The 26,531-nt window shown below is 33.4% G+C and overlaps 5 protein-coding genes across 13 annotated transcripts in view; 3 read left to right on the top strand and 2 right to left on the bottom strand.

The window, feature by feature from the left end:
- Positions 1–1,738, top strand: part of twy (fas-binding factor 1 twitchy) — a 4,133-nt gene extending 2,395 nt beyond the window's left edge. The window contains exons 7-13 of one of the 2 annotated variants that reach the window (XM_011642394.3): positions 1–200; positions 326–558; positions 652–795; positions 871–1,035; positions 1,103–1,218; positions 1,299–1,413; positions 1,546–1,738. The exon at positions 1–200 is cut by the window's left edge and continues 92 nt beyond it. In XM_011642394.3, coding sequence (XP_011640696.2) covers positions 1–200; positions 326–558; positions 652–795; positions 871–1,035; positions 1,103–1,218; positions 1,299–1,413; positions 1,546–1,620 — 1,048 coding nt within the window. In that variant the 3' untranslated portion in view covers positions 1,621–1,738. Of the gene's footprint in view, positions 201–325; positions 559–651; positions 796–870; positions 1,036–1,102; positions 1,219–1,279; positions 1,415–1,545 lie in introns of those variants that run through there. The other variant, XM_089079713.1, reaches the window with a different exon arrangement.
- Positions 1,439–3,169, bottom strand: LOC105429428 (uncharacterized). Its single transcript, XM_011642393.3, has 5 exons — positions 2,773–3,169; positions 2,536–2,668; positions 2,349–2,466; positions 1,935–2,064; positions 1,439–1,793 (listed from the first exon to the last, which is right to left on the bottom strand). The coding sequence occupies exons 1-5, from the start codon at positions 2,900–2,902 to the stop codon at positions 1,729–1,731; spliced, it is 576 nt and encodes a 191-aa protein (XP_011640695.1). The 5' UTR covers positions 2,903–3,169; the 3' UTR covers positions 1,439–1,728.
- Positions 3,170–4,133: 964 nt separating this feature from the next.
- 128up (GTP-binding protein 128up) lies at positions 4,134–6,641 on the top strand. The gene is made up of 8 exons (XM_011642391.3): positions 4,134–4,321; positions 4,399–4,564; positions 5,088–5,218; positions 5,443–5,682; positions 5,777–5,945; positions 6,035–6,164; positions 6,251–6,373; positions 6,477–6,641. Exons 1-8 carry the CDS (start codon positions 4,280–4,282, stop codon positions 6,577–6,579), a joined length of 1,104 nt encoding a protein of 367 aa, XP_011640693.1. The 5' UTR covers positions 4,134–4,279; the 3' UTR covers positions 6,580–6,641.
- Positions 6,642–6,902: 261 nt separating this feature from the next.
- On the bottom strand, positions 6,903–11,381 carry dila (centrosomal protein dilatory). 6 transcript variants are annotated; one of them, XM_011642599.3, is made up of 11 exons: positions 10,931–11,299; positions 9,937–10,204; positions 9,685–9,778; positions 9,521–9,590; positions 8,997–9,429; positions 8,430–8,647; positions 8,189–8,348; positions 7,850–8,106; positions 7,598–7,769; positions 7,370–7,533; positions 6,903–7,270 (listed from the first exon to the last, which is right to left on the bottom strand). In XM_011642599.3, the coding sequence occupies exons 2-11, from the start codon at positions 10,147–10,149 to the stop codon at positions 7,132–7,134; spliced, it is 1,920 nt and encodes a 639-aa protein (XP_011640901.3). In that variant the 5' UTR covers positions 10,150–10,204; positions 10,931–11,299; the 3' UTR covers positions 6,903–7,131. The 6 variants fall into 6 exon arrangements, with proteins under 6 accessions (XP_011640901.3, XP_088935847.1, XP_088935848.1 ...); XM_089079721.1 differs by lacking the exon at positions 9,937–10,204 and having other exon boundaries at positions 10,985–11,298; XM_089079722.1 differs by lacking the exon at positions 9,937–10,204 and having other exon boundaries at positions 10,931–11,297.
- Positions 11,382–11,410: 29 nt separating this feature from the next.
- On the top strand, positions 11,411–26,531 carry Drep2 (DNA fragmentation factor-related protein 2). Of its 3 annotated transcripts, none has more exons than XM_011642420.2 (5): positions 11,411–12,110; positions 18,501–18,597; positions 19,499–19,672; positions 20,438–20,802; positions 21,170–26,531. In XM_011642420.2, exons 1-5 carry the CDS (start codon positions 12,099–12,101, stop codon positions 22,022–22,024), a joined length of 1,503 nt encoding a protein of 500 aa, XP_011640722.1. In that variant the 5' UTR covers positions 11,411–12,098; the 3' UTR covers positions 22,025–26,531. The 3 variants fall into 3 exon arrangements, with proteins under 3 accessions (XP_011640722.1, XP_011640721.1, XP_011640724.1); XM_011642419.2 differs by having other exon boundaries at positions 11,413–12,110; positions 21,167–26,531; XM_011642422.2 differs by lacking the exons at positions 11,411–12,110; positions 18,501–18,597 and adding an exon at positions 19,986–20,176 and having other exon boundaries at positions 19,532–19,672; positions 21,167–26,531.

Raw genomic sequence — 26,531 nt, forward strand, 5'->3', positions numbered from 1 at the left:
CATATTAAAAATGCGAGAAGTGGAGAATTTAGCTATGACTACTATAGCGACTCATAAGACTGACTTGCAGAATTTGTTACAAAAAGCTGATTTTATCATAGAGAATATAAAAATTATTCAAGAAAAGACTGATCAAAGAAATGACCAAAGTATAAAGCTACGAGAATATTATTTAAAGAATCAGGAGGAAGACATGCAAAGTATGTTGAAGTAAAATTTAAAATACTCTTAAACAAATTAAATTACTTAAATAAGTAATTTCAACTTTCAAGTAATTTATAACTTTTATTCACTTTGTTATGTTTTATTTACAATATTGTTATAGTACAAAGCATAGAAATAAAGAAGCAACAGAAATTATTGGAGCAAGACCATGACAAAATAATAAAAATAGCTGAGAGATTAGATTCACATGTTACGCAATTAATGCTCGAATTAGAGAAGAAGAGTTCAATGCTCAATAATGCATTGGAAACATTAAAAAAAAAAGAGGAATCTTTGTCACATGAAAAAAAATTGTTTGAAGAAAAAGTGCAATGGGAGCGTAATCATTTAGAGGTAATTATCTAACGTAGATATAATTAAATAATTAATGTATGAATGAATATTAATATTAATGCTGTTTGAAAATCATCTATAATGTATTGCAAGGCGTTGAAAGAATCTTGGCTTAATGAACAAGAGAGACAATTGAAGGCTTTGACAAAGGAGAAAGAAGTAATTGCGGCCAAGAAGAAGCAATATGAAGTTTTAAAGACAATAAATAGTAATACTGATAATATTACAAAGATAGAGGTAAATTAAAAATATATTTTCATAGTATATAGAGCGTGTATATTAAAAAACTAAGAGAAAAAAATATTGTTTCAGATGTCGGCTGCTATAAAAGCAGCACAAAATGCTACTATATATGCCGAACAAGAAAGATTAAAGTGGCAAGAAAAAATGGAATACCTCGAAGGGCATCTGCAAAGTTTACGAGAAAAGGAATGTCGGCTTTTAACACGCGCCCGAGATCTTGAAAATTTCACACGGGTAATAGTAATCAAACTTTTACATGATATTTAAATATAGATGTCAATATAATTAAATAATTATCCAGATGACATTTGAAAAAAATGAAGCCATTAAAGCATTGGAAAACGCTCATCGTATCAAAAATGAATATAAAATCGATCCTCGTAGCCAATTTGAGAACTTGAACTTAGTAAATATAAGGTAGATATAACTCATAATGATTCAACTCTATAAAAATAACATTTATAAAAATAATATTTAGATAATTCCAAATTTCTCAGCGAAACGATGCCCTTGACAAAATTGAAACAAAGTCTAAACAACCCATGTAATTATATAGACAAGCAAACATCGTCTAATCAACAACAAACATTCCAAGTTACTACTCACTTTAGGGTAAGAGAAAAATAATCATCAAATATAAATGACAATAAAATTCTTTCTTTTGAATTATTCCATAATATATTACATTATTCCTTAATATGTTACAAAAATATATATGTATATATATAATTGTTTTTTTTTTAGGAAGTTGTAGATCCTCAATTAGTAATGTTGAAGTTGAATCTGGATGACCAACTGGATAACATTCAATATATATAACTGCCATGAAATTTTGATACAATAGTCAATAAATACATATTATACACTTTTCTCATAAAAATTATCTGCTTAATGTTTTTATACACATAACAGACAATAAACTATTTTTTACATTATAGTTGATCCACTATCTGTTGACTCACCATTATTAGTAAGGTTTATACTTTCGAAAACTAAAAAATAAAAGCTTTTAATTATATTTTCAATTATTATTAATACTTAAAACTTTGTATCAACATTTCTTTATATATACCATTCAAATTTACAATAAACAATAAATGATTATCAAAAAAGCTGAAGAGTTGAATATTCACCTTCAGTGTTATCACTGCTATCTAAAACATGTTGTTGTAGCACTGCAATATTTTCCTTCAATGTTTCCAGCTGGGCAATACTGCATTTTGTTTGATATAGTGCTTTTCCTACATCTTCTGTGCATGTTATCTAAAAATTGCAAAGCATGATTAGAATTTAGGCAAAATGAAAGGAATTAACACAAGGAATTAATAACAGAGAATTAAATTTCAACATGTGAGAAACTGCGATATTCTTTGATCATACAATACATAATATCCTTTCATTTTTTGAAAATAATTCACTTTGTAATTTCTTTATTTTATTCCTTATTCCTGTTTATTATGTCTAGGTTCTTATACTTTTTTTTAAGGTTCTTCTATATTGAATAAAAATATTCATTATTTACTAATATTATAATTTTTGTTATTTACCACAGCCTGGATCAATTTTAAAGGATTTATATTATTTTCTTTAGCATTAAGAATTTTGTAAGTATCTCCCATATTATTCAAGAATTCAATCGCATCAGTGAACATTGTCTTCACATCTCTAAAATGGAAAAATTTAAATCAAGAGAAGAGTTGAAATTTTACATAAAAAAAAAACATTCTTACATACTGTGCACAATCATGTGGTACAGGCAAGCCTGAAATATCTTTTGAAGAGTGTACGATCTTGTGTACAGAATGCTTGTGCGAAGTAATCATATTGAGATGTTTCGTGATGTTTTCCTTGCATTGTATCCTCTGTCCTGCAAACAATGAGACATTTAATGGATATAATCATGATATTTTTCAACATAATTAATTCCAATTAAAACTAATTCGAGAGGAAGAATAATTAAAATTGGATTACCTCTCAAGTCTCGTAATTCCTTCATCAATTTTTTGTGTTCATCTGGTTCGGCATCGAGACGTTCTAACTCGCGTTGATTAGCAAGTCTTTTCTGTTGTATAAGTTTTATAAAACGTTCTATGTCTTCCATGTTACACAGATAATACGTTAAAAAAATAGGAAAAATATGGGAATTTATCGCTGTCGCATTAAAATAAATTCAAACACTTTTCAAACACTACACTCTAAACATTCTCCGATTTCATTTAAATAAATTTTCAAACAAACTTTTATTGTATATAACATGAAAACAGAATGAGCAATTCCAGAATGATATCATTCCCTAAAGATTAAACATAGAAAGAATTAATCGCGTTCAGGGGGTCGATCATGTAACTTTTCCCCTAGGGCGGAAACATGAAAAGTGAAAAGTTTCACGTGAACTTACGATCATGTACGATTTTGTGGGATCATGTAACTCTCTCAAAATGTGAAATTTTTTACGTGAACTTTTTCGTTGTGTACTTTGTTGGCGGAAAGGCGGAAATCTAGGGAATTAATAAATATGCTTCGGAATTAAAGAAGCTTAGAGTTGCGTTAGGATTAAGTGTACGTAGTACATATACAATTGGTTATTAAAAGATGTATATAATACTGTACTAATAAAATAATTTTCATTAGCTATAAAATTTATGAAACTATGTTTCATGATTTCACTTTCCATGCATCCAAACTACATACATAATCGCTGTACATGAAAAGTTTCACATGAAATGTCAAGAGGGTTAATCATGTAACTTTACGTGAAATTTTTCACTTTTTATTTTTCACTTTTTACTTTTCATTTTTTATATTTGAGGTGTGAAAAATGAAAAGTAAAAAGTGAAAAATGAAAAGTGAAAAATTTCACGTAAAGTTACATGATTGACCCCCTGCAGACCGTTTATTTTAAACCTATATTAGGATAACGATTATGTAATTTTCCTCTAGACACTTTTATCAATAAAAATGGGTTCAGGCCAATTATGTATCTTGAAACGAGATAAAAACAAAAAATTATAAAAGTTAATTACAAAAGTTACAAAAAATTACAAAATTGACTCTTGAATATGGACTAATAAAAAAATTTCCACTTTCACGTTTTCGCCCTAGAAAAAAGTTGATCGGTACTCTGAACATAAAAATTCCTAACAGTTACAAAATAAATAAATAGATGTGTTCGCATTGCTTGCACTCTCGAAAATTTTCCACATTTAAAAAGTAGGATAGATATATTCAAGGACAATGGAAAAAGAAAGGACGAAAAATTTAAATGCAATAAGCAATGCAAACAAACCTATTATTTTACTATTTTACTGTTGCGCATGCGCTAAAAATTCGTGTAACAATCGGCATGCGCGCACATGTAGCATGTCAGGTTGTGTCATTGTACTCCGGCATTTCTGCAGTTTTAATAATATGACAGGAAGTCTCGTTTGAGTAGTTTATTAGAGGAATAAATCCAACAATATTTTGAATAAATCCAAGAATGAGCACGATCCTGGAAAAAATCGCCTCTATTGAGGCTGAGGTAATCTTTATTTTATTGATGTTACGAGTATTTTGTTATTTGTAGCATTTTGTTCACGGAATGGTCTTTTCTTCCAGATGGCTCGTACTCAGAAGAATAAGGCGACTTCTGGGCATCTGGGTCTGTTGAAAGCGAAATTAGCAAAGCTTAGACGCGAACTGATCACTCCGAAAGGAGGCGGCGGAGGTGGCGAGCAGGGTTTTGAAGTTGCCAAAACCGGTGACGCTCGTATTGGTTTCGTTGGTAGGTCTTTCACAAATGTGTGATGTTTTATATTAGCTGCATTATAGTCCAGTTACATTGAAACAGGTTACACATAACATATTATTGCTTTTTCCATATTTTAAGATTTCTTTTAAAACTCATTATCTATCCTTGCCACACATACACACACACATACATACACACACACACATACACACACACACACACACACACACACACACACACACTTATACATATATAAACTAGTGATAAGAATAATAATAATTATACTTATTGCTTCCAAAATATAATTGTGTTATTGTTATTATTGTTATTAATAAAATATAACATTATCAATTTGTTATTGAAAAAAGTACTTATGAATAGTAATGATGTTACAAGTAATATATTTCCCATTTTCTTACAATTTGACAGGTGAGGATCTCATTACATCAATATTTCTTAATTTATTTATATCAAGGAATTTTTATGATATAATAAAATCTTATAGATTATATGTGACAAAATTTCTTTATATAGTTTTAATTGATTAAATATACAGGTTTTCCATCTGTGGGAAAATCTACTTTGTTGAGTACACTTGCTGGTGTGTATTCTGAAGTAGCTGAGTATGAGTTTACAACGCTCACAACTGTCCCTGGTTGCATAAAATATAAAGGTGCAAAGATACAAGTAAGTCTATAATGGATAATTTGCTATATAATTTTATACTAATGAAAATTTTGAATATAATAATTATTATTTTTCATAGGGCCTATTATTTTTTTAATTTGCAAATATGAGCCATATTTCTAATCTGATTTAATATTTTTTACTTTAATCACAGTCTGAATTAGGATTCAAAGTTAACTATGGCAATAAAATCAAGTAAGATTATAACAGAATGCATCTTGCAGCTGTTAGATCTTCCAGGTATTATAGAGGGTGCAAAAGATGGCAAGGGACGTGGACGACAAGTTATCGCCGTGGCGCGAACATGCAGCCTTATCTTTATCGTCTTAGATGTGCTCAAACCACTCGGACATAAACGGCTGATCGAGCATGAATTGGAAGGTTTTGGTTTGCGCTTGAACAAACAGCCACCGAATATAACTTTTAAGAAGAAAGATAAGGGTGGTATTAATTTACAAACCATGGTAAGAAAATGATTTATTGATTTTAATTTATTGATTATTAACAGTCAGTATGGATCGAATATCAAGAAATTAAAAATTATTGCAAATATTTTAGTGTCCACAATCCGAATTAGATTTTGACTCGGTGAAAATGATCTTGTCAGAATACAAAATCAGTAATGCGGACATTACGTTAAGGTACGACGCCACCTCTGATGACTTGATCGACGTTATAGAAGGAAATCGCGTTTATATTCCTTGCATTTATCTCTTGAATAAAATAGGTAATTATGTCAAAAATGTTGCCAAGTATAATGATGAAGAGATAAGAAATAGATAAGAAATATTAATGAACGAGAATTTTCTCTTATAGATCAAATAAGTATAGAAGAATTAGATATTATTTATAAAATTCCACATTGTGTGCCGATCTCAGCTCATCACAAATGGAACTTTGATGATCTGCTGGAAAAAATGTGGGACTATTTACAACTTGTGAGGATGTGAGTCCAAATCTTCTAAATTGTCATATAAACTATAATTTATGGATTTCTATTAGAATAATCTATGAATTTAATTTTGATGACAGTTACACGAAACCAAAAGGACAACTCCCGGACTATAACGCACCCGTAGTATTAAATATTGAAAAGCGAACCGTTGAAGACTTCTGTAATAAACTTCACAGATCGATCGCGAAAGAATTTAAATAGTAAGATTATTGTATTTTATCATGTTTAATATTCGTAAAAAAATTATTAATCGTAAAAAATTATTAATCTTTATAAATATTTGATTTATTCGTTCTGTTACAGCGCATTGGTATGGGGCTCATCGGTGAAACATCAACCCCAAAAAGTAGGAAAGGATCATCTTCTTTGTGACGAAGACGTTGTGCAAATTGTAAAAAAAGTGTGATATCATTTACCTTGCACGATCCTTTCTTGGCGCAAATAAAGTTAACTAATGAGATTGAATAATATTGTTTGTAAAAAGATCACATTTTTATTAATTATGAATGTGAATATATTATATTCACATCTGCATAATATATGTTTATGTCGCTATTATATCTGATCATGAATGAACAAAATGCAACGAAAATGATAAAATTTTTACCGATATTAGCTAGTTGTTTTTATATATATTTGAAATTGTGTATAAAATTTCGAAGTCTATATTTTATACTTGTCACTTAAAATTTCTTGAGTGAAGTAACAATATAAAGTACAATATAAAAGTAAATTATTTTAATTATTATATTTTTTTAATTTTATATGTACTATTACATTTATAAAATCAATTATCGATATGATTTGTTATTTAATATAATATTGCATTTTGTAACATATAATTCGTGGTGATTTGTCCAGGAAAAAGTATCTCTATACATAGTAAAAATTAATTTGTGTTCAAATATATAAACGGAGATATATATACACATACGATCTTATAAATTATATAAGCTATTTACAAAGATTTCAAAATATATTCTTTCCTTTGTTGGTCCAACAACTTTTCCAAGTGTTCACATCTTGAATTAACATCCTCAAGCTTTTTATTGAGATTCTTTATAGTTAGAACTTTTTGAGTAACTACAAGTTTTATCCTAAAACAAAGTGATATATTTATTGAAAAAAAGTGATTTAATCATTTTCAATATCAATATCAGTATTAATATTTTTATTGAATTATTGAATATTTTTACCTGCTATGCAGTTGTGTCATAAATTGATCTCTATTAATGTTATTTTGTGTTATTTCTTGATAAAGTGACGAAATTTTTTCTTCCAACTCCCTTTTCTCTATTTCGATTTCCTGCTTCGCTATTTCCTTTGCATCGTCTCTCTCTATAGTCAACTTTGTGACCGTCTATAATCGACAAATTATAAAGAGTAATTATATTTAATTAATGAGTTATTTTCACGAAATTTACCTCGTTCATATTATTGAGATTAAACATGCACTCCTTTAATTTATTTTCTGTTTTCTCAAATTGAGTTTCTGTACATTTAAGTCTTTCTTCCAGTAATAGTAATTTATTTTTATAAATATTCTCGCTTTTAATTGCGGTTTGTAATTTTACATCATAATCTTCTTTCATTAGTCTGAAAATAATTTCGATAGAATCGTGATAAGTTTTTTTTGTATTTCTCCTCCTTAGAGAAAAAACGCATTATAAACATACTCCAATTTATTATCGAAACTCTGCTGCAACTTAATTCGCATTTCGCGAGCTTCCTTTTCCAATCTAACTATAGCAATCTCTATATGCCTGTCTCTTTCCTTTTGACAATCATTACGAATTACAGCCTCTGCTCTCGTGAATTTCGCATTTTGTTGTTTTTTATAATCATCTGACCACGCGAGCCACTCTTTTCTCAAGGATTCTTCAAAATTTTTCTTAGCAATTTCGTGTTGCTCTTTTAATCTTTCCGTTTCTTTCTGTAAAAGGATATTTATATAAATTATTGTTAAATGATTGTTTATTTTTCCTCAAGTAGAAAGATTTTATTGTAAAACAGACTTGAAAATGTAATTCCATTTGTTGGATCGTTGCGCTTGTTTCCTGATCACGTTTCTTTTGTTCTGCAATGAGTGCTGATTTCTCTCTTTCAAAATGTTCTGTGAATGTTTTTTGTTGCATCTGAAAATGCACTTCTTGCTCTTCCAAGTTTTCCTTGTATCTAATCAACACACATTATTATGATTCACGTAGATTTTACTTAAAATTATATTAAGATCAATACACATGTGACATGTGATACCTTGTCGTCAATATGTCTTTCTCTTTGGCCAACATTTTCTCGTGACTGTCTGTCAATTCGATTCGTAATTGCTCCAGCTGTTGATTCGATCTACGCATTGCACGTAACTCTGTATCCTGTAACTCTTTTATATGCGCGCGTCTTAATTCCTGGATTTCCTGTTGATGTTGTTCCATCATATTGTGCAACTCTGGTTCCAGGCCTTTCACTGTCATTTCCTGCACAGAAAAAATAATGTTGCTGCATAATTATTTTGATGATCCAACAAAATTATCTTCAAATCTGTGTCCGACTAAGTTTTTAGATACTTCAGCTAAATCGTTCTTTTTGTATGCAATATCAATAATTTTTGTGTAATTTTTAATTATTCCACACAATTTTAATCATCATCTTATCATTATTATTACTTATTATAAATATCTTTGTGTAACTCTTTGTGTAACGTAAAGAAATTAATGATCTTCTAGCATGAGATTATTTTTTTCTCGATGTTATAATTTCATAAAAATTAAAAGGGAGTTTTTGAATTATATTTGCTAATATTAATTGAGATAAATTAATGATTACTTTGATTTTTGACGTTTTCATCTCCAGCCACCGTTCGCGTCGGATCTTTTCAGACGCCGCCATATTTTCTTTCGCACGTTGCAGCTCGACAGCATGCCTCTCAGTAATTACTTTTATATCTCGCTGAATCTTCTGTTCCATTTCTTTAATTTGTCGGGCGAGAGAGTCGCATTTCTGCGTGAGATCTGTTTTCTCGGAAATCAACTGTTCAATAAATTTCTGATGACGTTCCACGATCGTCCTATACTTGTTCTCTAACTCTTTCGTCTTGGTAGCATGACAGTGTTTTTGTGACGCCATTTTATCACATGCCGCTTTGCGCTCAGATTTTAATTGATTCTTCAAACATTCTATCGTCGCGTTTTTTTCCTCAAGTTGTAATTTTGCGGTTTCTAAATCGTCTTGATGACAACTGAGAGTTTGCACGTCGTACCTACAAAAAAAATATAATTATATAATTCACCGTTTTTTCTTAATATGCACTTTTTAATTGTAAGAAATATTATAGAAGATCAATTCTCTACCTATTAAGATTTTGATAGGATGAGATTACAGTTGTGGCATTATTGGCAATGATATCATTCTCAGGTGTATCTTTTAATAATAATAAAAGTTATTATATAGTTAGTATTGTTTAACGTGAATTAAAATATTATTTTAATAATGCTAATCTATTAAATCTTAATACCATTTTCTAATGTTCCTAAGAAGGACATTATGTCCTCGTAAGTTGTTGCGATTGGTCCACATTTGTCTGTGGCAATATCTTTCTCTGGCTTGATCTGCGCTCAATTATATTTAATTCAATAATAATTCAGCAAAATAATTTTTGAAAATAAATGAGAAATAAATTAGATATTATTTTTATAAATTAATTAATTTTTATTAATGAATTAACTTTTATTAATTAATTTTTAAAAGCTAAACTTTCGTTGCTTACTTGTCCTAAATATTTATACATTGCTGGTTCCAGATTGACATTGTACTTTTCATCGACTGCCAATAAATCTATTCGATTGACCTCTGCGATTTCGATACTGCTATCTTTCTCGAATTGATTTATCATATTGCATAATTGTTCAAATGAGCAATGTGGCTCGATTACATTCTGGTTGAAATCGCACTTTTTTTCACTCAAATTCTCCGTTGCCATGTTTGTTTAATATATTTGCTTACGAGAAAATATCTAAATGACGTGATGAACTGAACTGTTCAACAAATTTGCGTGTATCGATGTGTAAACGCATTTATTTACGCGTTGTTCGACGATCGCCATGGCGATGCACGTTCGTAAACAAGGGATGTATTCTCTTACGTGTAGGACAAGTACTTTGTACGTGAATGCACGCGTATGCATAATAGATGAATTGAAATAAAGAAACGATAATATACTTTTTTATTAAAATGTTATTTATGATATATTATATACTGTCAAATTAATTAGTTTTTAAATAATATTCTAATTAAAGAATCATATATTTATATTATATTTATTTATATTAATAATTGTATTTGTCAATGTTAATCTTTCATTCTCTCTCTCTCTCTCTCTCTCTCTCTCTCTCTCTCTCTCTCTCTCTCTCTCATCATATATTATAGTTTTCAGAGAACTATCCCTTGTGCAAAACTTGTTTAATTACAATAGGATTATTTACTCCGACACAGTATTTAGTTTTTAAATAATATTTTAATTAAAAAATAATATTTGTTATAATAATTATATTTATCAATTTTATTAATTTTATATTATTGTAATGTCGAAAAACTTTCTCTTGTATAAAACTGTTTGATCATAATAGAATTATTTTACTCCTATTTGATATCTTCCATTTCAACCCTCGATAAGAAAATACCTATTTATAAAATTTCAAAAGAACGAGATTCCTAAATTCTATCGATATTATCGAAGCATCGTTATTCAAGACCGCGTTTACCTTCGGAGAGATCTCATCCCTTGAAATTTCCTACCAATGCGACTTTTGCCGTACCCTCGGGAATGGCATTCCAACGTAGTCGCAGGTCTCAGCTGTCGGTGGCGTTCGCGGGGCGAGGTTTTCTAGGGGGTTTGGGCTGCGGCGGGGGTGACGAGGCAAGAGGGCGGATGACAGGGGAGGGTATATGTGCAGAACGGCCCTTCCGACCCCTCGCGGCGTACGGCGGTACGTACCGTAGGAGAATCGATCTAAAACTAGGAGTCGCCGCAGTAACCGCTGGGAGGAAGCCAGTGTTACAATTCGCGGGGGCTTCCGTCGTATGCGCCAGTGAAATCTTAGACACACGCCGGTTAATCGCACATACGCACGGCACAATCGTCGGACTAGATACGTCCACGTCGACGGACGTACGTACGTCGTCGCAGCCCCTGCTTGTCGCTCCTCTCGCCATTCTCCACTCGCCCTCTCTCTCTCACCGTCTGTCCTGGTGGCAAGGCAGCACAGGGGCGGCCGGTCGGGGGCGACAGTACTTTAATCGCGGGATAACGGAGGGTGTTGTGCGCTCCTCGCTCTCGTCTACCTCGCGGACGTGCGTACGAGCGAGCGGGACGGAGCGAGGCGCGGCGCCGCGGGTGCGACAAGAACGGCGTGCAGCATCTCGAAGAGGAGCAGCCGCACGAAGAAGGGAAGATACCACGTCTGTCGACCGCCAGTGATACAAGTCAACTAGCCAGCCAGCCAGCCAGTAGTTACAGGACGCCGCTATCCAGCCAGTGACACAAGTCCAGCCAGTCAGACGGCCGGTCAAGTGAAGTGTCGCAGCGTGTTCGTTCTCGTGCCCGAAAGATAGAGAAAAAAGAGAAGCGAAAAGAGAGGAGGAACGAGAAAGAGAGAGAGAGAGAGAGAGAGAGAGAGAGAGAGAGAGAGGAAGAGGAGAAGGGAGAGGGGCAGAGACGGTGCGAGAGGGCGAGAGAGAAAGAGAGAGAGAGACACCTTGCGAGGGTGTACGCGCGAGCAGGCTGGGCAGACAGCAGCGCAACCAGAGAGCATCCCTCGATATATAATGCGACGTGTAACCTTTTTTCCCTTCGCCTTGGTGGTCGTTCCTTCGGAATAAAACTGCGCGCTTGCTGCTGGGACGGTTCCTTACCTGCAGGGCTATGACGTAATGGCAAGAGAGGTACGCATATCCTTCCGGCAGCTTCCTTCCTTTCTTTCTCGCGCGCATGCAGCATCCATCTCGCAAATTATCCTCGCGGTGGCGGAGATAAAGGGGAAGAGAAATTCTAATATTTCTGCTTGTGCTGAATCGCAAACGAGAGAAATCGTCGCCGTCGTGGGAGTCTTCTCTCCACGGAGAGGACGCCTCTCGGTGACCTATTTTCACGTGACCTCGTGACACCCGACGGTCGGTCCTCGGCTTGTACCCCCCAGAGTGCATCACCCTCTCGGCAAGGCCGAACGGCTGAAGGGACGAGCCCTTCGGCCCGCTCCTTCCGTCTCGATAGATGCGCGGTTCTCCATAAAGAAGTGTTCGCACGAATGCTCCACTTTTTCACTCGTAGAATCGCTCGGCCTCATTTTGCTCTTTCAGGACATCTCCTCTATGTGCTCATGAGATTGCCCTTTCAGAAACCTCCCATTGTAGAATCCTGTTTGCTCAGAATATTTTTCGGGATTAATCCTTGCTAGAAGAAACCTCAATCGTCTCCCCTTATAAGAATTGATTTCGCATCGGGTTTTTAAATTATTTCGTGTATGTGCTTAAAATTACATCCTCAGAAACTTCATTTCCTTCAATTCTACCAATTGAAGATATCATTGAAGAATTGTGTTTCTCGATAATTTCTGAAATTTCTAATCCTCTCGCACCTAGCACTCACTGTGGTGGACACGCTTTTTCTTCATTTGTAATATGGAAGCACATAGTTGTAGAGATACTCGCTGCTGTTGTCCTAGTTTGTGAACATGTTCTGAATTATGATTCGAGTCGTTTATCACCATCCGCGATTTCTAAGGGGAATAATAAATAGGGAGGAAATATATTCAAACGTATCTCTTGATAAATCGAGAATCGGGTTTAGAATATTTAAGATCCTTTTCATTTACTTCTTTTTTCTCTTTAGAATAGTATTTTATCAGAAAATTTTCTTTGCTAATTATTAACAATTCTATTAACTTTTTATGTTATTATCTCTTTCACATATATGTGTTTTTTTTAAAACAATAATTATTTTTTTAATAATTCTTTTATTAGTATTTGTGAATAATTATCTTTCTGTGTTTTTCGAAACTTTATAATCTATCGCTTCTTTTAGAACTCATAAATTTCATTTTGTTTTATGTGAGTGATCAGATCTTTCATCAGAGTGATTAGATCTTTCCCTTATCACTTTGCATAATTATCGATATTTTTTTTATCAATAAAACTTTTCTTTGATAATGCCGCTAACATTAGTAAAATCTTCCTTGTTATTTTATTTGCACGTAGATTCTTTCTCGATACTTTTTTTCATTTGCAAAGTCCACTTTATTCCTCGATAGAAGCTCCTTCGTCGTTTTTGCGTGTTCACAGAGGCTTTGCATCCGTTTTGTTTACTGCTAGAATCTTTCTTCACGCTTTTCCCGCTCATATAGACTCGTCCTCATTGCCTTCTTACAATAACTTTACCCCACTACTCGCTCGTAGATTCTGCTTCACTGATTTGCAGGATCCTACAATTCTCGTATCACCATCATTAGTTGTTGGAATCTTCTTAAAAAGGTCCACAAGATACAGATTTTAAATTCAATGCGCTTTTTACAAATATTCTCTCTCGACCTGTTTATATTGAAAATTATACGCGGACCAGAGTCGCGAGAATGTTACTCTTTCGTTGCTGGAATGCTTTTCTCGCTTGTAGAACGCTCTGTATCTCATTGTATGTTCGCTCGTCGCTACTTTGCATGCTCGCAAAATTCTTCTCGTCGTTCTGCACGTTCGCGGACTCTTCTATGCAAAATCCTTATCATCGTTTGTCACGTTTCACAAAATTCCTGTATACCTTTTGTTTCAGAAGCCTTTTCGCAGTTTTGTATCTGACTCTCGAGAATATTTCAAAAAAGATTCTTTCGGATTTGCTATTTGGCTCTACTTTCAATTTATGAACTAAACAAATCCGAATAGAATAAACAAATAATTTATAATGCATGTATTAAACTTTTTATTAAATGAAGTGAATTAAGTAAGGATTTGAGAGAGTAGATTCCAGATTTCTTATTAAAGAATGCACCTGAGTTCGTGATTCCAACGAAGAAATTCATATTTTTGTGGAGTCTATGTTTTTTTTACACTTTGCAGTCTTGCGTATAAATAAACTAAAGAAAAAATCTATAAATACATGGAGAATCGAATTACTAAGTTTCTTAAGGAAAACATATTTAAAACATATAAATATCCAAGGACATTTCAGTGCAGACACATTGAAAAAACGTCGTCACAAAAGATTCCGTTAAATATTTGTTTAACGCTATTCTTGGCTCATTGGTTATTCCAAATTCCACGACTTTAAAATCTTTTGAGTGTGACGGGTTTAAATAAATCAAAAATTCGTGAAGTAGTCGACGGCGGCGGTTCTCGACGATACTTCGTTAAGGGATGCACCTGGGTACATTCACGTTGCACAGACCGCTGCAGCTGCAGGCGGTTCCCTATTTGCTCGTTAGCACGTTGCGATGTTGTTTACTAAGTTCCATTTACGACGAGTGCGCGAATGCGTTATTGCATAGAAAGGATTGATACTTGTATTACCTCAATAAACATTCAATTTTAAGTTTTTAGACTCTTAAAACTCTGAATTTTTGAATTTTTAAATATTCGGTATTTTGATCCTTAAATTCTAAATTCTTGCTCGTTTGTTAAATTTTTCTACTTTTTTTTTATATATAACATTATGATTTAAATGATTATTTATCTTAATTTTAGTTTTGTATACAAATTTATATGTCATTTATTTCTCTTTAAATTTTTGTTTCCACTCTCCTTTCTCCGTAAGTTCCCTTTGATTCTATTTAAATCTTTCAATTCTTGAAGTTAATTATATTAATTATATTTGTAGAACTTTAAGCGTTTTACTAGATTGTTAGATAAAGAAAGCATAAGCTCAATATAGTATTTTAAAATCTTTTTTGATTTTAAAATATTTACTCTTTGAAAATATTTAATCTTTGAAAACAATAGAATTTGAAAAATAATAAAGAATAAATGAAATAATTTATTCACGCAATAAAAATGAGAGGAATTTTTCGTTCTTACAAATTGACCGCATCTTTCTGTAATATATTTAATAATTATAAATGTTTAACAAACATAATAATGATATATTAGTATGGACGAATGACCGGCAAATCCAACTATGCACTGCATAAAATAAATAAGCGATATATTCTATTATTAGATGTACAAAAAAGTTCTGAGCTTTTTTTTGTAAAATTCAATCTTTATTCAAAAACAAACAAAAAAATATTAATCAACGAAATATTTCCCGTTTGCATCAACGACCTTTTGCCATCTTTCGGGTAGCTTGCGAATTCCTTGACGATAAAAGCTCCTCGGCTTCGAAGCGATAAAGTCATCAATGCATTTTCGTATCTCTTCAAATCTCACGAAATGTGTATCAGCCAAATGATGCTGCAGCCACCGGAATAGGTAGTAATCGGAAGGCGCCATGTTTGGGCTATACGCCGCGTGCGGGAGAAGTTCCCAGCCTAACGCAAAGATATGGTCCTGAGTCGCTTTCGCAACATGTGGTCGAGCATTGTCATGAAGTAAGATTACTTTATAACGTCCTTGGCCAGTAAATGGCCTCTTTTCTTCTAATGCAACGCTCAAATTGGTCGCTCAATTGTTGTTGGTAGCGTTCTGCCGTGATTGTTTCACCCGGTTGTAACAACTCGTAATACCACACACCTTTCCAATCCCACCAGATATAGAGCAAAACCTTCTTGGCGTGGATATTAGGCTTTGGCGTCAATGTCGAAGATTGACCAGGGTCAACCCATGATTTTCTACGTTTAGGATTATCATAAAGAATCCATTTTTTATCGCTTGTAATGATTTTGTGTAGAAAATCTTTTTTCCGGAACTTTGAAAGCAAAGTGAGTGCAGTGTCACGTCGTGATTTTTGTTGTCTTCGGACAATTCATGCGGAACCCATCTGCCTTTCTTCTGAACCTTTCCCATCGTATGTAAACGTACGGAAATGGTTTGCTGCGTAACGCCAAGCTGTTCTGCAAGCTCTTTTCCAGTTGCGCAGAGTTTATATCCAGCAGTGCTTGCAATTCGTCCGTTTCAATCTTTTGAGGGCGTCCAGTACGCGGTTCATCTTCAAGACTGAAATCTCTTTGGCGAAATTTTTGATACCATCTTTTACATGTAGTATGACTTACAGCTTTCTATGACTTTCTCTCCATATGCAGCACAAATCATTCAGCAGCATTTTTCTTCAGATGAACGCGAAGTGGGTGGAAAATCGAATATGCTCTTTTGTTATTGCCGTCGTGAACACTACTGATTTTTGAGGTTATATGCATCAAACGCCAAACCGTATGGCATTTTAGAAGGCCAAATGTCAACGCTTTAAAACCGCAAAAGGGCGGGAAGATATATAAAATTTAAATTGTTATTTCGGTTGTATGAAATCTAAAGCTCAGAACTTTTTTGTACACCTAATACAAGTTAAGACCGGTTAAACCAGGTCAGTGCTTTCGAGCATAAACTGCGCACGCGTCCTCTTAGCGCCACCCCGTTGAGGACTAGAAACAACCCCAAACATAATGCACCCCTTCGATTCGCATTATTCCGAGATCGCTAGCGACGTCGTCGGGATGTAATCTTGCCGATCGAAGAGTGCGAAGTACGATAGAGTGCACGAAACGAGGCAGAGACGAATACTCGCGGATAAATTGTGTAGAGTAAATGCATCTCTAAAGTAAATCGAGTAAATTAAAGTAAATTAACGAAATCATTCACTTTCGATAAACGCCGCAAAATCTTCGAGTGGGAAATTCGTGGAAAAACGCGATAAATCTGTTGCCGTAAGTGTCCTCCCTTCTATATTCTTGTATTTGCTTGTTTTTAATATGGATATTATTAGATATGATCACGCGTTTATAATTCAATATAATTCAATATAAATTATATGCTAAATCAGTTATATTTGATTGTATATATTAGTACTAGTACAAGTATGAGTGTTATGAATGTTTTGAATGTTCTCGCAGGACATTGTGGATATTTGAATATTTAAAATTTTTTGAATATTTCTAAATTTTAAGATTCTTGAAGGAAGAAATATTTTTTAATTTTTAGATACGTTTCGGAGGAATTTTTAAATCCTAGATTTATATTTAAGATTTTTAAATCTTCGAAATGCAATAATTGCAATAGTTCAGGAATATTTTGCACGCAGCTGAGAACATTGGTTCGTATTTTTTAATAATTATTATATTATTTTGTTATATTCCGATTGTTAATATGTCAGTTGTATATTAATGGATTTAGGACAACAGTTATCATCTTATATGTTTTGCATATTATATCATACATTTTTTAAATTCAATTTCTATTTAAATCTATATCAGACTATATAAATAAATAAATAAATAAATTATATATAAATTATATATATAATTATATATAAATAATTATATATAAATTATATATAAATAAATAAATTATAAATATATGCAATTCTATTGCAATTATGTTAAAAGTTTAAAAATTAGTGAAATATTTGATAGTTTCGTGTATCAGTTTTTATTTATCAGCCATTCTATATGACCTCTATGTGTGCAAAGCATGCTGGAAAATTATTTACTCCATTTAACATCTGGGCGACAGCGTTTCCCGGGGTCAGCTCTTCACGCTCTTCACACGTTTTTCTTGTCACGAATTATTTTTAATTTGTGTATGAGTCATATCTCATTTTCAAGATCTCTTTATTTTTTCTTACATTCTTTAAAGCGTAAAAAAAGTTAATTTATTGTTTATATCTTTATATACAAATTTTACATTATATATACAAACTTTAAATGTATACAAAATTGCATAAAATTATATTTTCTAAAACTGTATGAAAAAAATAACAAGACAGTAAATCGCATATTTCAACTACTGCCAACATAAGAGTTTGCCGTTTTACCCTTTTTCTAATGTTCAATATCTTTATTTTTACAAAGTGCTTTACATGCCTGCAAGCTTGCACGAGCTTCCGGAGAACATTTAAGGTCAATAATAATCGCAAATGTCAACCATTTTTAACTTTATACCGTGTATTAAAGTGCAGTACACACCTGCGTTTTTTCACTGCACTAAAATTAATCGATGCCAGATGTCATGCCCTTTTGATCGCGTCAAAATTTCTATTTTCTCCATCAATCTATGATTTTCATCCTACACTATTTATTATTTTTTAAATTCTTATTCTTGGGTTAAAAATAATAATTCATATCTTATGTTTTAGTGATGTATTTTAATCGTTAAATGATGATATTAATGTTAATTATTAATGTTAATTTAATTTTTATGCAGGAGTTACGGGCCAAGAGACCTTTTAAGATATGGGACAGCTGGCGTAACGTAAGAAAAGGATTGGTTGTTAGCAATTTTGAAGAGTTGATTGTCCGAGGTAAAGAATATCTAAATCTAAATTTATAAAGTTAAGTTATTAAAACTCGATAAATTAAAAGCAGAGCAATTAAAAATTAAATTGTATTTATCACGCATCTTAGATATTCAAGATATTACATTTATCACTGTTAAAATAATCTGTATTTTGTTGAAAATTACGTTATAAATTTCCCAAAATATCAGATTTATTAGAATGATTATTCTCTGATGAAATAACTTATTATTCATCTATTTTTTTATTATAAATTAGCAGTAGCATACTGTTGTATATAACATTGTTTTCACGATACTCAAGAGATTGATTTACTGGTCACAAAGTATCGTTCATTTTTACAAAACATATTTTTGAAGGAAAAAAATCTTTTTTTTTTAAATAAAAGATTATAAAATGTCTTAGAAAGACTTAGAAAAAATTGAGAAAGACTCTGCTGTCAAAGTCTTTGCAAAAGACCGACGCACTTGGGCTAATTCTTGCGAGCGTCGCGTCGTCCTTCCGGAGCAGTCTCTTTCCATCTGTCCGGCCGACTGGCGAAGAAATATTTCCGGTCGGAAATATTTCCGCTCGGCGTATCGCAGCGCGGAATTGCATTATCTGTAAAGTTCCTTTGAAAGTGTCGCTCTCGCAACACACATTTCTCGCAACATTTCTCAGAAACAAAGCGCCGTTCGTTCGTTCGTTCGTTCGAGGACGCACCACTATTATTCGCAACTACGCCATTCACATGATTACACAGTACAGATGCGACACGTGGCACACGCACATGCACGCTCACGTACACGTAAAACGGAATATATATCACACGTGCACACACGCACACGCCCACACACTGACATTAAAGCGTTATCACAAACGCTGAACGTCATCTGACACCCCAACCCTCGACCAACCTTGCTTTCAGGTAAGGAAAAGCTGGGCGTGCCACAAAACGAGAATGTCTCGCTAGTTTTGGAATCGGACGGCACGCAAGTCGAGGACGGCGAGTACTTCAAGACACTAGGAAACAACACGATCCTGCTCCTGTTGCGGCATGGTGAACGCTGGTGTCCCACTGGCGTCGACATCATACGTGCTGGTAGGTTAAAGGGACATTACGCAGAACGATTTTAGGAGAAATCGGCAACTTGGTTGAGGAAGCTAAGGTTGAACAACACGGATGACGGAAAATTTGAAAAGACGTTTAAAACAAACAAGAATATCCGAAGAATGTAAAAGAGGGATATCAGAGGGTCAAAGCGTCTTTTAGGCATTCATTATACAATAACAAATCATTTTACAAATAAAACTGAGATTTTATTTAGACCTTTGAACGATCAACCAAGTAGCTTTTCTTCTGTGTGCTTTCAAATGTCTCGATTTTCTGGATTTTTGAACCCTCGAATATATAGCTTCTTTAGAGTCATACGCGCTGCTATGTAAAGGGGATATTACAACGATCAACTTTGGTTGATGGAAATCGACAACTTGGTTAAGGAAACTAATCTCGAGGCAACTGATAAAATTGAAACTGATCAAACTGAATTACATGTGGATCAAACTGAATCCTTACACACACACAAGCCTTTAAACGATCAACCAAGTAGGTTTTCTTCTATTCTTAAGCTCTCTTTAGATGTTTTGGATCTTTTACAACAATCTTCATTATCACCCGAACCCTCTTTAGACTTTTGAATTCGTAAGTTCTTTGGCTCCCTTAAGATCTGTGGATCTCACACTCTTGCGATGGATCACCGGCACTGATTGTTACGCCTTGCAGCACCAAACACTACCCGTATCCTTCGCAGCGTCCCTCCCGCGTCCACCGACAATTGATAACCCGTTCTCTCTTTCTCTTTCCCAGCAATTTCGGCGATCCCGAAAATAGTCTGCGAGACAATCCACGCGCTGGAGTTGCACGATGAGACGCCATCGTGGAAAATCATGGACAATAAAGGCCGAGTCACAGTGGTGCTGCACTGGGACCAGCGCTCGTCGTCGTCGTCGCAGATGCAGCAGCAGCAATCGAAGGCAGGTCAGGACGCCCAGACCTCCAAGTACTCGCCGACTAAGAAAGCCGACTTGAGTGGCGCCCAGCGGCCGTCCCTGGTAATCCAGACCAGCCTGGACAAGCTCAGCTATGACGGCAAGGCGGGGCACTTGCCCGGCGAGATCGCCCCATCGCGGTACACCAGCCCGCGAATCACTGTGATAAATCATGACGATATGGTATATTCAATTTGCAGTCTTGTCACTTTAATCGTCTCATTTTGGAATTTTATTTCCATCGCAAATTTTTAAAGCTATCGTAGAGTCCACGAGGAGATCAGTGCGACATCCATTTCGCTAAAATCTTGAGAAAATTAATCTGTTTTTGCTTTTAAGAAAATATTATTAGCCTAACGTCGCACTAAACTTTGCAGTCTCAACTATGGCCATAATCAATCTAAGTGCTTTATCTATAGATTGCAATTTCTTATGTTTTAAGTTGTATCAATCAATTAACAATATCATGTTACCTATAAAAAAAAATTAAAAGTTAAACAATATTAAGCACTTTCTATTATGCTGTAAGCTTATTCTATTCTAATAGCAGCAGCCGGTGCAATCGCACATACCGGGCCGTTTGGTGAAGCAGGGTACGAATTCGTTCGACAGTACGACCATCCACATCCATACACCCGAGTGCTCCAACCATATTCACCAGCCGGTCGCACGAAACGGTAGTCCGGTGAACGGCGCCGATGGCGGTGCCATCGGCGAATGTGACTTCCACTGCTGTGCTTTGCACGAGGAGGGCCGTAGGATCGCCGTGCACAAATCGGTGGCGACATCGCCGATTCAGGATGCGCAGCACGCGCAGTATCAACATCCGCATCATCCACATCAACAGCAACAACAGCAGACGCAAACGCAAACTCCGTCGCCGCAACCACCATCCTCCCTCTCGGACGGCACCAAGCGACCTGGTCTCAGCAAAGGTCACGTTCGTTTTCGTGATACCGCCGACGAGGAATCCAGCTCTCGCCTAGTTGGTGCCACTAGCTTCCACTTGCATCACAATCATCATCATCATCAAGAGCACGACAGCTCCGAGTCCGAGACGGAGAATACAATAATGGAAGACGAGATTGTGACTTCGGAGAAATTTCTGTTACTGATCGATCAGCTGACAGTCGACCAGAAGCATCATCTTAGCATCAAGGATATCGGCATCATATTGGAGCGACTCAGCTCCAAAATCCTCGACGTCGAGCGGCTGGATCGCGAGAGCGAGAGCGAGGAGTGCTACAATTGGACGATCAAGGCGATCATACGGGGCGATGTACTGCGGGAGCTCGGGGTGATTTACAATGGAAATTATTACGCAATCTCAGAGCATCCCGGCTACAAAGAGGAGTCCGAAGAGAATAATGAAGATAATGAGGAAGAAGAGGAGGATAGACTTTAATATGATGCTGTTTTAGATAGATAGATAGATTATACATCTATTCCTGGTTATTATTAACTTAGGATATGTTGTAAACGGAAATAAGGACGCGAAATATCACGTGGTATCTTCATTGAATCCGAGGATTTTTTTGAAAACTTTTTGTGATTTTTCCTAAAAGTCTGTAGCATTTCCTAGAATATTCCTAGAATCCATGATCCTACAAGGATTCCCCATGAGCTTGAGTTTTTTTAGCATTTTCTAGAAATTTTTTAAGATTAAGAGATGCAACAGCGTCGTCTCGTGCCAAGTATATCCATGAAAGTTCAGACTTTACCGCCTAAAATTTGGCGAACTTACAATTTTTTAGATCAAATTTTTTAGGATTTCTCAGGACACTTCCAAAATTTTTTTAAGATCTCGAGTCCCTCATTAAAATTCTAGATCTTTTTAGAAAATTTCCAATATTATAGTCCTACAAAATTTTAGAATTCTTTGTAATAATCCTGTGTGTGTATTTAGAATTTATAATATTAATCTTATAAGTTTTTAAGAGTTCTTAAAAATTTTTCAATTTTAAAAATATCCAAAAAACTTTGATTTTTGAATTGTAATATCTCAATTTTCTTTAAAAAATGTTTCTCGTAAGAGATTTCCAAACTTTACTGTTTCAAGTCCAAATATTCTTTCAATCATGAGAATTTTAATTTTTTGAATTGTTTTCGGAGTTTATTCGAAACTTTAGATTTTGAAATTTCTTAAATTATATGGCACCTTCTTAGATATTAAATTTCGTAAATTATTTTAATCTATAAATATTATGACTCTAGGTGCCTTAGATTCCAAGTATTTTAAATCGCACAGAATTTATATTTAAATATTTTATATCCCAGATGTTTTAATATGTTATAAATCTTTAACATGTTATAAATCTGTGCATATTTAAAATTTTTTAGATCCTGAGATCTCACGATACGAATTCTATCTTTTTTCTTCAATCCTTCACGTTCTTAACTTTTTAGAATCGATATTAAATTATTTCTAGAATTACCATGCAATCATAGAGGAATATAAAAGAAAGTTTTTTTGAAGATTATAGAGGATGACAAAGAGAAAGAAATTTTAATTTAATATTATTTTATTAAATATGTAAATAGATTTTTTTAAATAGATTATAATTTAATTAAGATATTCAATGCAACTCTTGTTTAATTAGAATAGAGAAAATTTAGAAAAATATCTTCCAATTTTCAGGGAAATGAGCAACATTGTGCCAAATCTTTTTATTTGTCATCGTTCGAATAACTTTGCATATCGGTTTTATAAGGAATCGAAAGATCGACAGCTTTTCCTAAATTCACGAAATCCTCGGATCAAGAATGAGATTCACGGAAAAATAAAAAACGAGCGATGCGTGCGAATTACATCCGCGTCGCGGGAAGGAACCTAATTCGTAAAATCGAAAGACGATAGAGGGTAGATCGACGAGAAGCACCATTTTTTTCGAATGTGTTTCTTAATAAGAAGAGAAGAAAAAGCGAAGCTAGAAGAAAATCGTAACGTAATGAAATAATGTGTAATATGATATAATATATACAACTTTATTAAAAACCTAGTTCTATAAAGACGGTTGTTGAAATATGTACTTATTAAAATTAGCATGTATACTTGTAGGAAACATTTTTGGGATTACGGACGCTGATTCCGTAACCGTCCACAACACTGCCCTAAAGAGAAGAAACAAAGTATGGGAGAGAGAATGAGAGCTAGGTAGGCTAAAGGGATAAAGAGAGAGGGAGAGGAAAGAGAATGAAATAAAAGAAGTTTGAATATATTTAATGCGTAACGATTCGACTCGACAAGACTTGGCTATACTTGATGACGTAATTATTTTTTTTGTTCGCGCCAATGATTATCCTTTATTGCAGAATTTAAATGTAGTTTTTGTAAACTTTGCCACTATTAATTAAAAATAAATTTAAATTTAGTATTAATTTAATATTCTTGGATAAATTACATTTATAAATGAAATATTAAGATAAATATTTTTTTTTAACTTTGATTATTAGGTATTCTAGTGTTTTAATATAGATTCTCTTTCTTAATGTAGATTAAGATTTTCAGATCAATAAATTTTCTTAGAAATATATTTTGAAATTTATTATAAGACGTTGAATATTAGAATAATATTATTCAGAGATAAATTTATGATAATTAGTAGCGCAACAAACATATTTGTTATAGCATTCTTATAAAAGATATGCAATAATTTTGCAATAAAGGATTAATTTATACTTTTAATTAGGCGCAACAGAGAATGAAACTCCCGCGAAGAGGCAAGATTGATCATCGACGTTAGGAACGATCGATGATCTCGAATGACGGCGAATGAATAACATGTGGCGAGCACCTGTATTGATCCATAGATCGCCATAGAATGCTCACTATCGATATTAAATACAGATTAACGTATCGCGTGGCTGCCTTTAATTCATCGAACATCGCGGAAAACTCACAAACTGCGCGAAGATCGACAAATTTAATGATAAAGCGATGCGACAACAATGAGAATAAAGTTGTTTGTTTCTCGCCGACGTAAATTCTTTTTGTAGACTTGTGAAACATATTCTCGTAGCCTAAGATCCTTGAATCCTTGGATTCTTCGATCTTCAATCATTTAGATATTAGGTTCCTTGAAAATCTAATTTTTTTATAATCTGGATAATTAAATAGATACATTTTTTTATTATGTGGATTTAATTAATTAATTTGAGCATTTTAAAATTTTAATTTCTTAATCTTCAATTTCTTAGTTTTTAAATTGTTTCTAAATTATAATAAGTTTCTTAAATATTTTTTAAATATTTTTGATTTATTTATTTATCGAATTAGTAATTCTTTCTTAATTCTAAATTCTTTATCTATATTTTTTATTAATTTTTCTATAACGGAACCTAATATCTATTTTAGGCATTTTGGCTCGTTGCAGCTACTGGTTCTTGGACTGGATCCGCGAATGAAAATCATTCATTCGAAGTGGAACACACATAGATAGTATCGCTCAAAGCTTTCTATATTCCTTCCTTACGATATAGAACAACATATAATTATATTGGTACATAATTTCTTGTATTGTGATAAATAATTATTTAAAAAAGATATTAAATTCCAATGGTAGAAAAATTTTTATACATTTTATTTTATTTGTTTTGTTTAAATTTGTAACTAAGAATTTATAAGAGAAGGGAAATTTTCTTAAATTTCCTTCTCAAGGAATTATATATTTTTACTATTGAAATATTATTTTTTCATTCTATATAAAAAGAAATTGTGTAAATAGTCTTTTATAAGAAGGAAGGTAATTGAAGGTTTCGAATGATACTTGAAAAATATGCTTACATATATGTGCACGTATAAATTACGTGTACGCAGTATAAACATAAACTGAATCATTCGGAATTTACGTTAGCGAATGTATTACATGATTATAAGTGATATATCGATACATGTTGAGGATACGCTCTATGTGAAACTTTGCAATTTTAATATATTTCTATTGTAAGTATACTCGAGAAATTGTGAGAGAGAGAAAGAAATGATAGCACACGACGCGCGAGAGTTATTCGATATAGCGTATATAAATATATACACACACATATATATATATATATATATATATATATATATATAGATATATACATATTATACATATTATAATACAGCGAACTGTCGTGGGAAAACCACTTTATATATATAAATTGTCTCAGTTATGGCTAACTCAAGGAACGTTTGAAAGCAAATTTTTGAAGATGACTTAAAAAACAAAAAGAGACACTCACATAAGCACACAGAGGCAAGCAACTAAGCTCCTCATTTCGTTGGCGTTCAGATTTTCCATGTGTCTTATCTCATCTCATACTTCGTTCGCGATCATCTTACTTTCGAGCGTGGATCACGCTTGGATCGCAAAATTGTCGGAATCTGGGAATCCAGGTATCTTGGAATTTAAGATTAGAAGATCTTCTCAGACACAGATCTTTTTTCCAATTTGAGATTTCGTGGATCTAAAATCGCTGTAAGAAACTTAAGTTCCTCAGATCTGACATTCCTAGATTCGTTTCATTTCTGTTACTTCTTTAAATCATCATATCGTTAACTTTTCGGATCTTCGAATCATTAAACTTCGATACTTTTATTTTCAAGGGTCACGTGAACTTAAGATAATCAGATTAATATGAGAAGGGAGACAAGAGTGAAAAAGGAGAAAATACAGAGTAGAACATCTTGGATCTGTCAAATTGAGTTTTTTATTGTAAAAGAACGTCTGCTTTTGCAATTGAAAGTTTCTGCTCTCGAGAACTATTTCATGATAAGGAAAAAAACCCTTTACAGGTTTCTGGTCTCGTAGAGCCATTTTAAATAATAATGAATAATAATAATGATAAAAACAACCACAAATAACTAATATTAATATTTACAATAAAATAATAATGGTAAAAAGGAATAAAAGAATTGTTATAAGTTGGAA

Source organism: Pogonomyrmex barbatus, unplaced genomic scaffold (genome assembly GCF_055798465.1).
Source record: "Pogonomyrmex barbatus isolate J1 unplaced genomic scaffold, ASM5579846v1 scaffold3, whole genome shotgun sequence".
NCBI lineage: Eukaryota > Metazoa > Arthropoda > Insecta > Hymenoptera > Formicidae > Pogonomyrmex > Pogonomyrmex barbatus.

What these genes read in the sequence shown, in the direction of transcription:
- LOC105429428 (XM_011642393.3), bottom strand. Translation starts at nt 2,902, where the DNA reads ATGGAAGACATAGAACGTTTTATAAAACTTATACAACAGAAAAGACTT. An exon ending in GGAATTACGAGACTTGAGAG is followed by an intron (nt 2,669 to 2,772) that starts GTAATCCAATTT and finishes CATTGTTTGCAG; the next exon opens with GACAGAGGATACAATGCAAG. An exon ending in TAAAATTGATCCAGGCTGTG is followed by an intron (nt 2,065 to 2,348) that starts GTAAATAACAAA and finishes TGCAATTTTTAG; the next exon opens with ATAACATGCACAGAAGATGT.
- 128up (XM_011642391.3), top strand. Translation starts at nt 4,280, where the DNA reads ATGAGCACGATCCTGGAAAAAATCGCCTCTATTGAGGCTGAG. An exon ending in TCGCCTCTATTGAGGCTGAG is followed by an intron (nt 4,322 to 4,398) that starts GTAATCTTTATT and finishes CTTTTCTTCCAG; the next exon opens with ATGGCTCGTACTCAGAAGAA. An exon ending in TTATCTCTTGAATAAAATAG is followed by an intron (nt 5,946 to 6,034) that starts GTAATTATGTCA and finishes TTTCTCTTATAG; the next exon opens with ATCAAATAAGTATAGAAGAA.
- dila (XM_011642599.3), bottom strand. Translation starts at nt 10,149, where the DNA reads ATGGCAACGGAGAATTTGAGTGAAAAAAAGTGCGATTTCAACCAGAAT. An exon ending in CTTAGGAACATTAGAAAATG is followed by an intron (nt 9,591 to 9,684) that starts GTATTAAGATTT and finishes TATTATTAAAAG; the next exon opens with ATACACCTGAGAATGATATC. An exon ending in TGAAAACGTCAAAAATCAAA is followed by an intron (nt 8,648 to 8,996) that starts GTAATCATTAAT and finishes TTTTCTGTGCAG; the next exon opens with GAAATGACAGTGAAAGGCCT.
- Drep2 (XM_011642419.2), top strand. An exon ending in TGAAGAGTTGATTGTCCGAG is followed by an intron (nt 18,598 to 19,498) that starts GTAAAGAATATC and finishes CCTTGCTTTCAG; the next exon opens with GTAAGGAAAAGCTGGGCGTG. An exon ending in CGTCGACATCATACGTGCTG is followed by an intron (nt 19,673 to 20,437) that starts GTAGGTTAAAGG and finishes TCTCTTTCCCAG; the next exon opens with CAATTTCGGCGATCCCGAAA.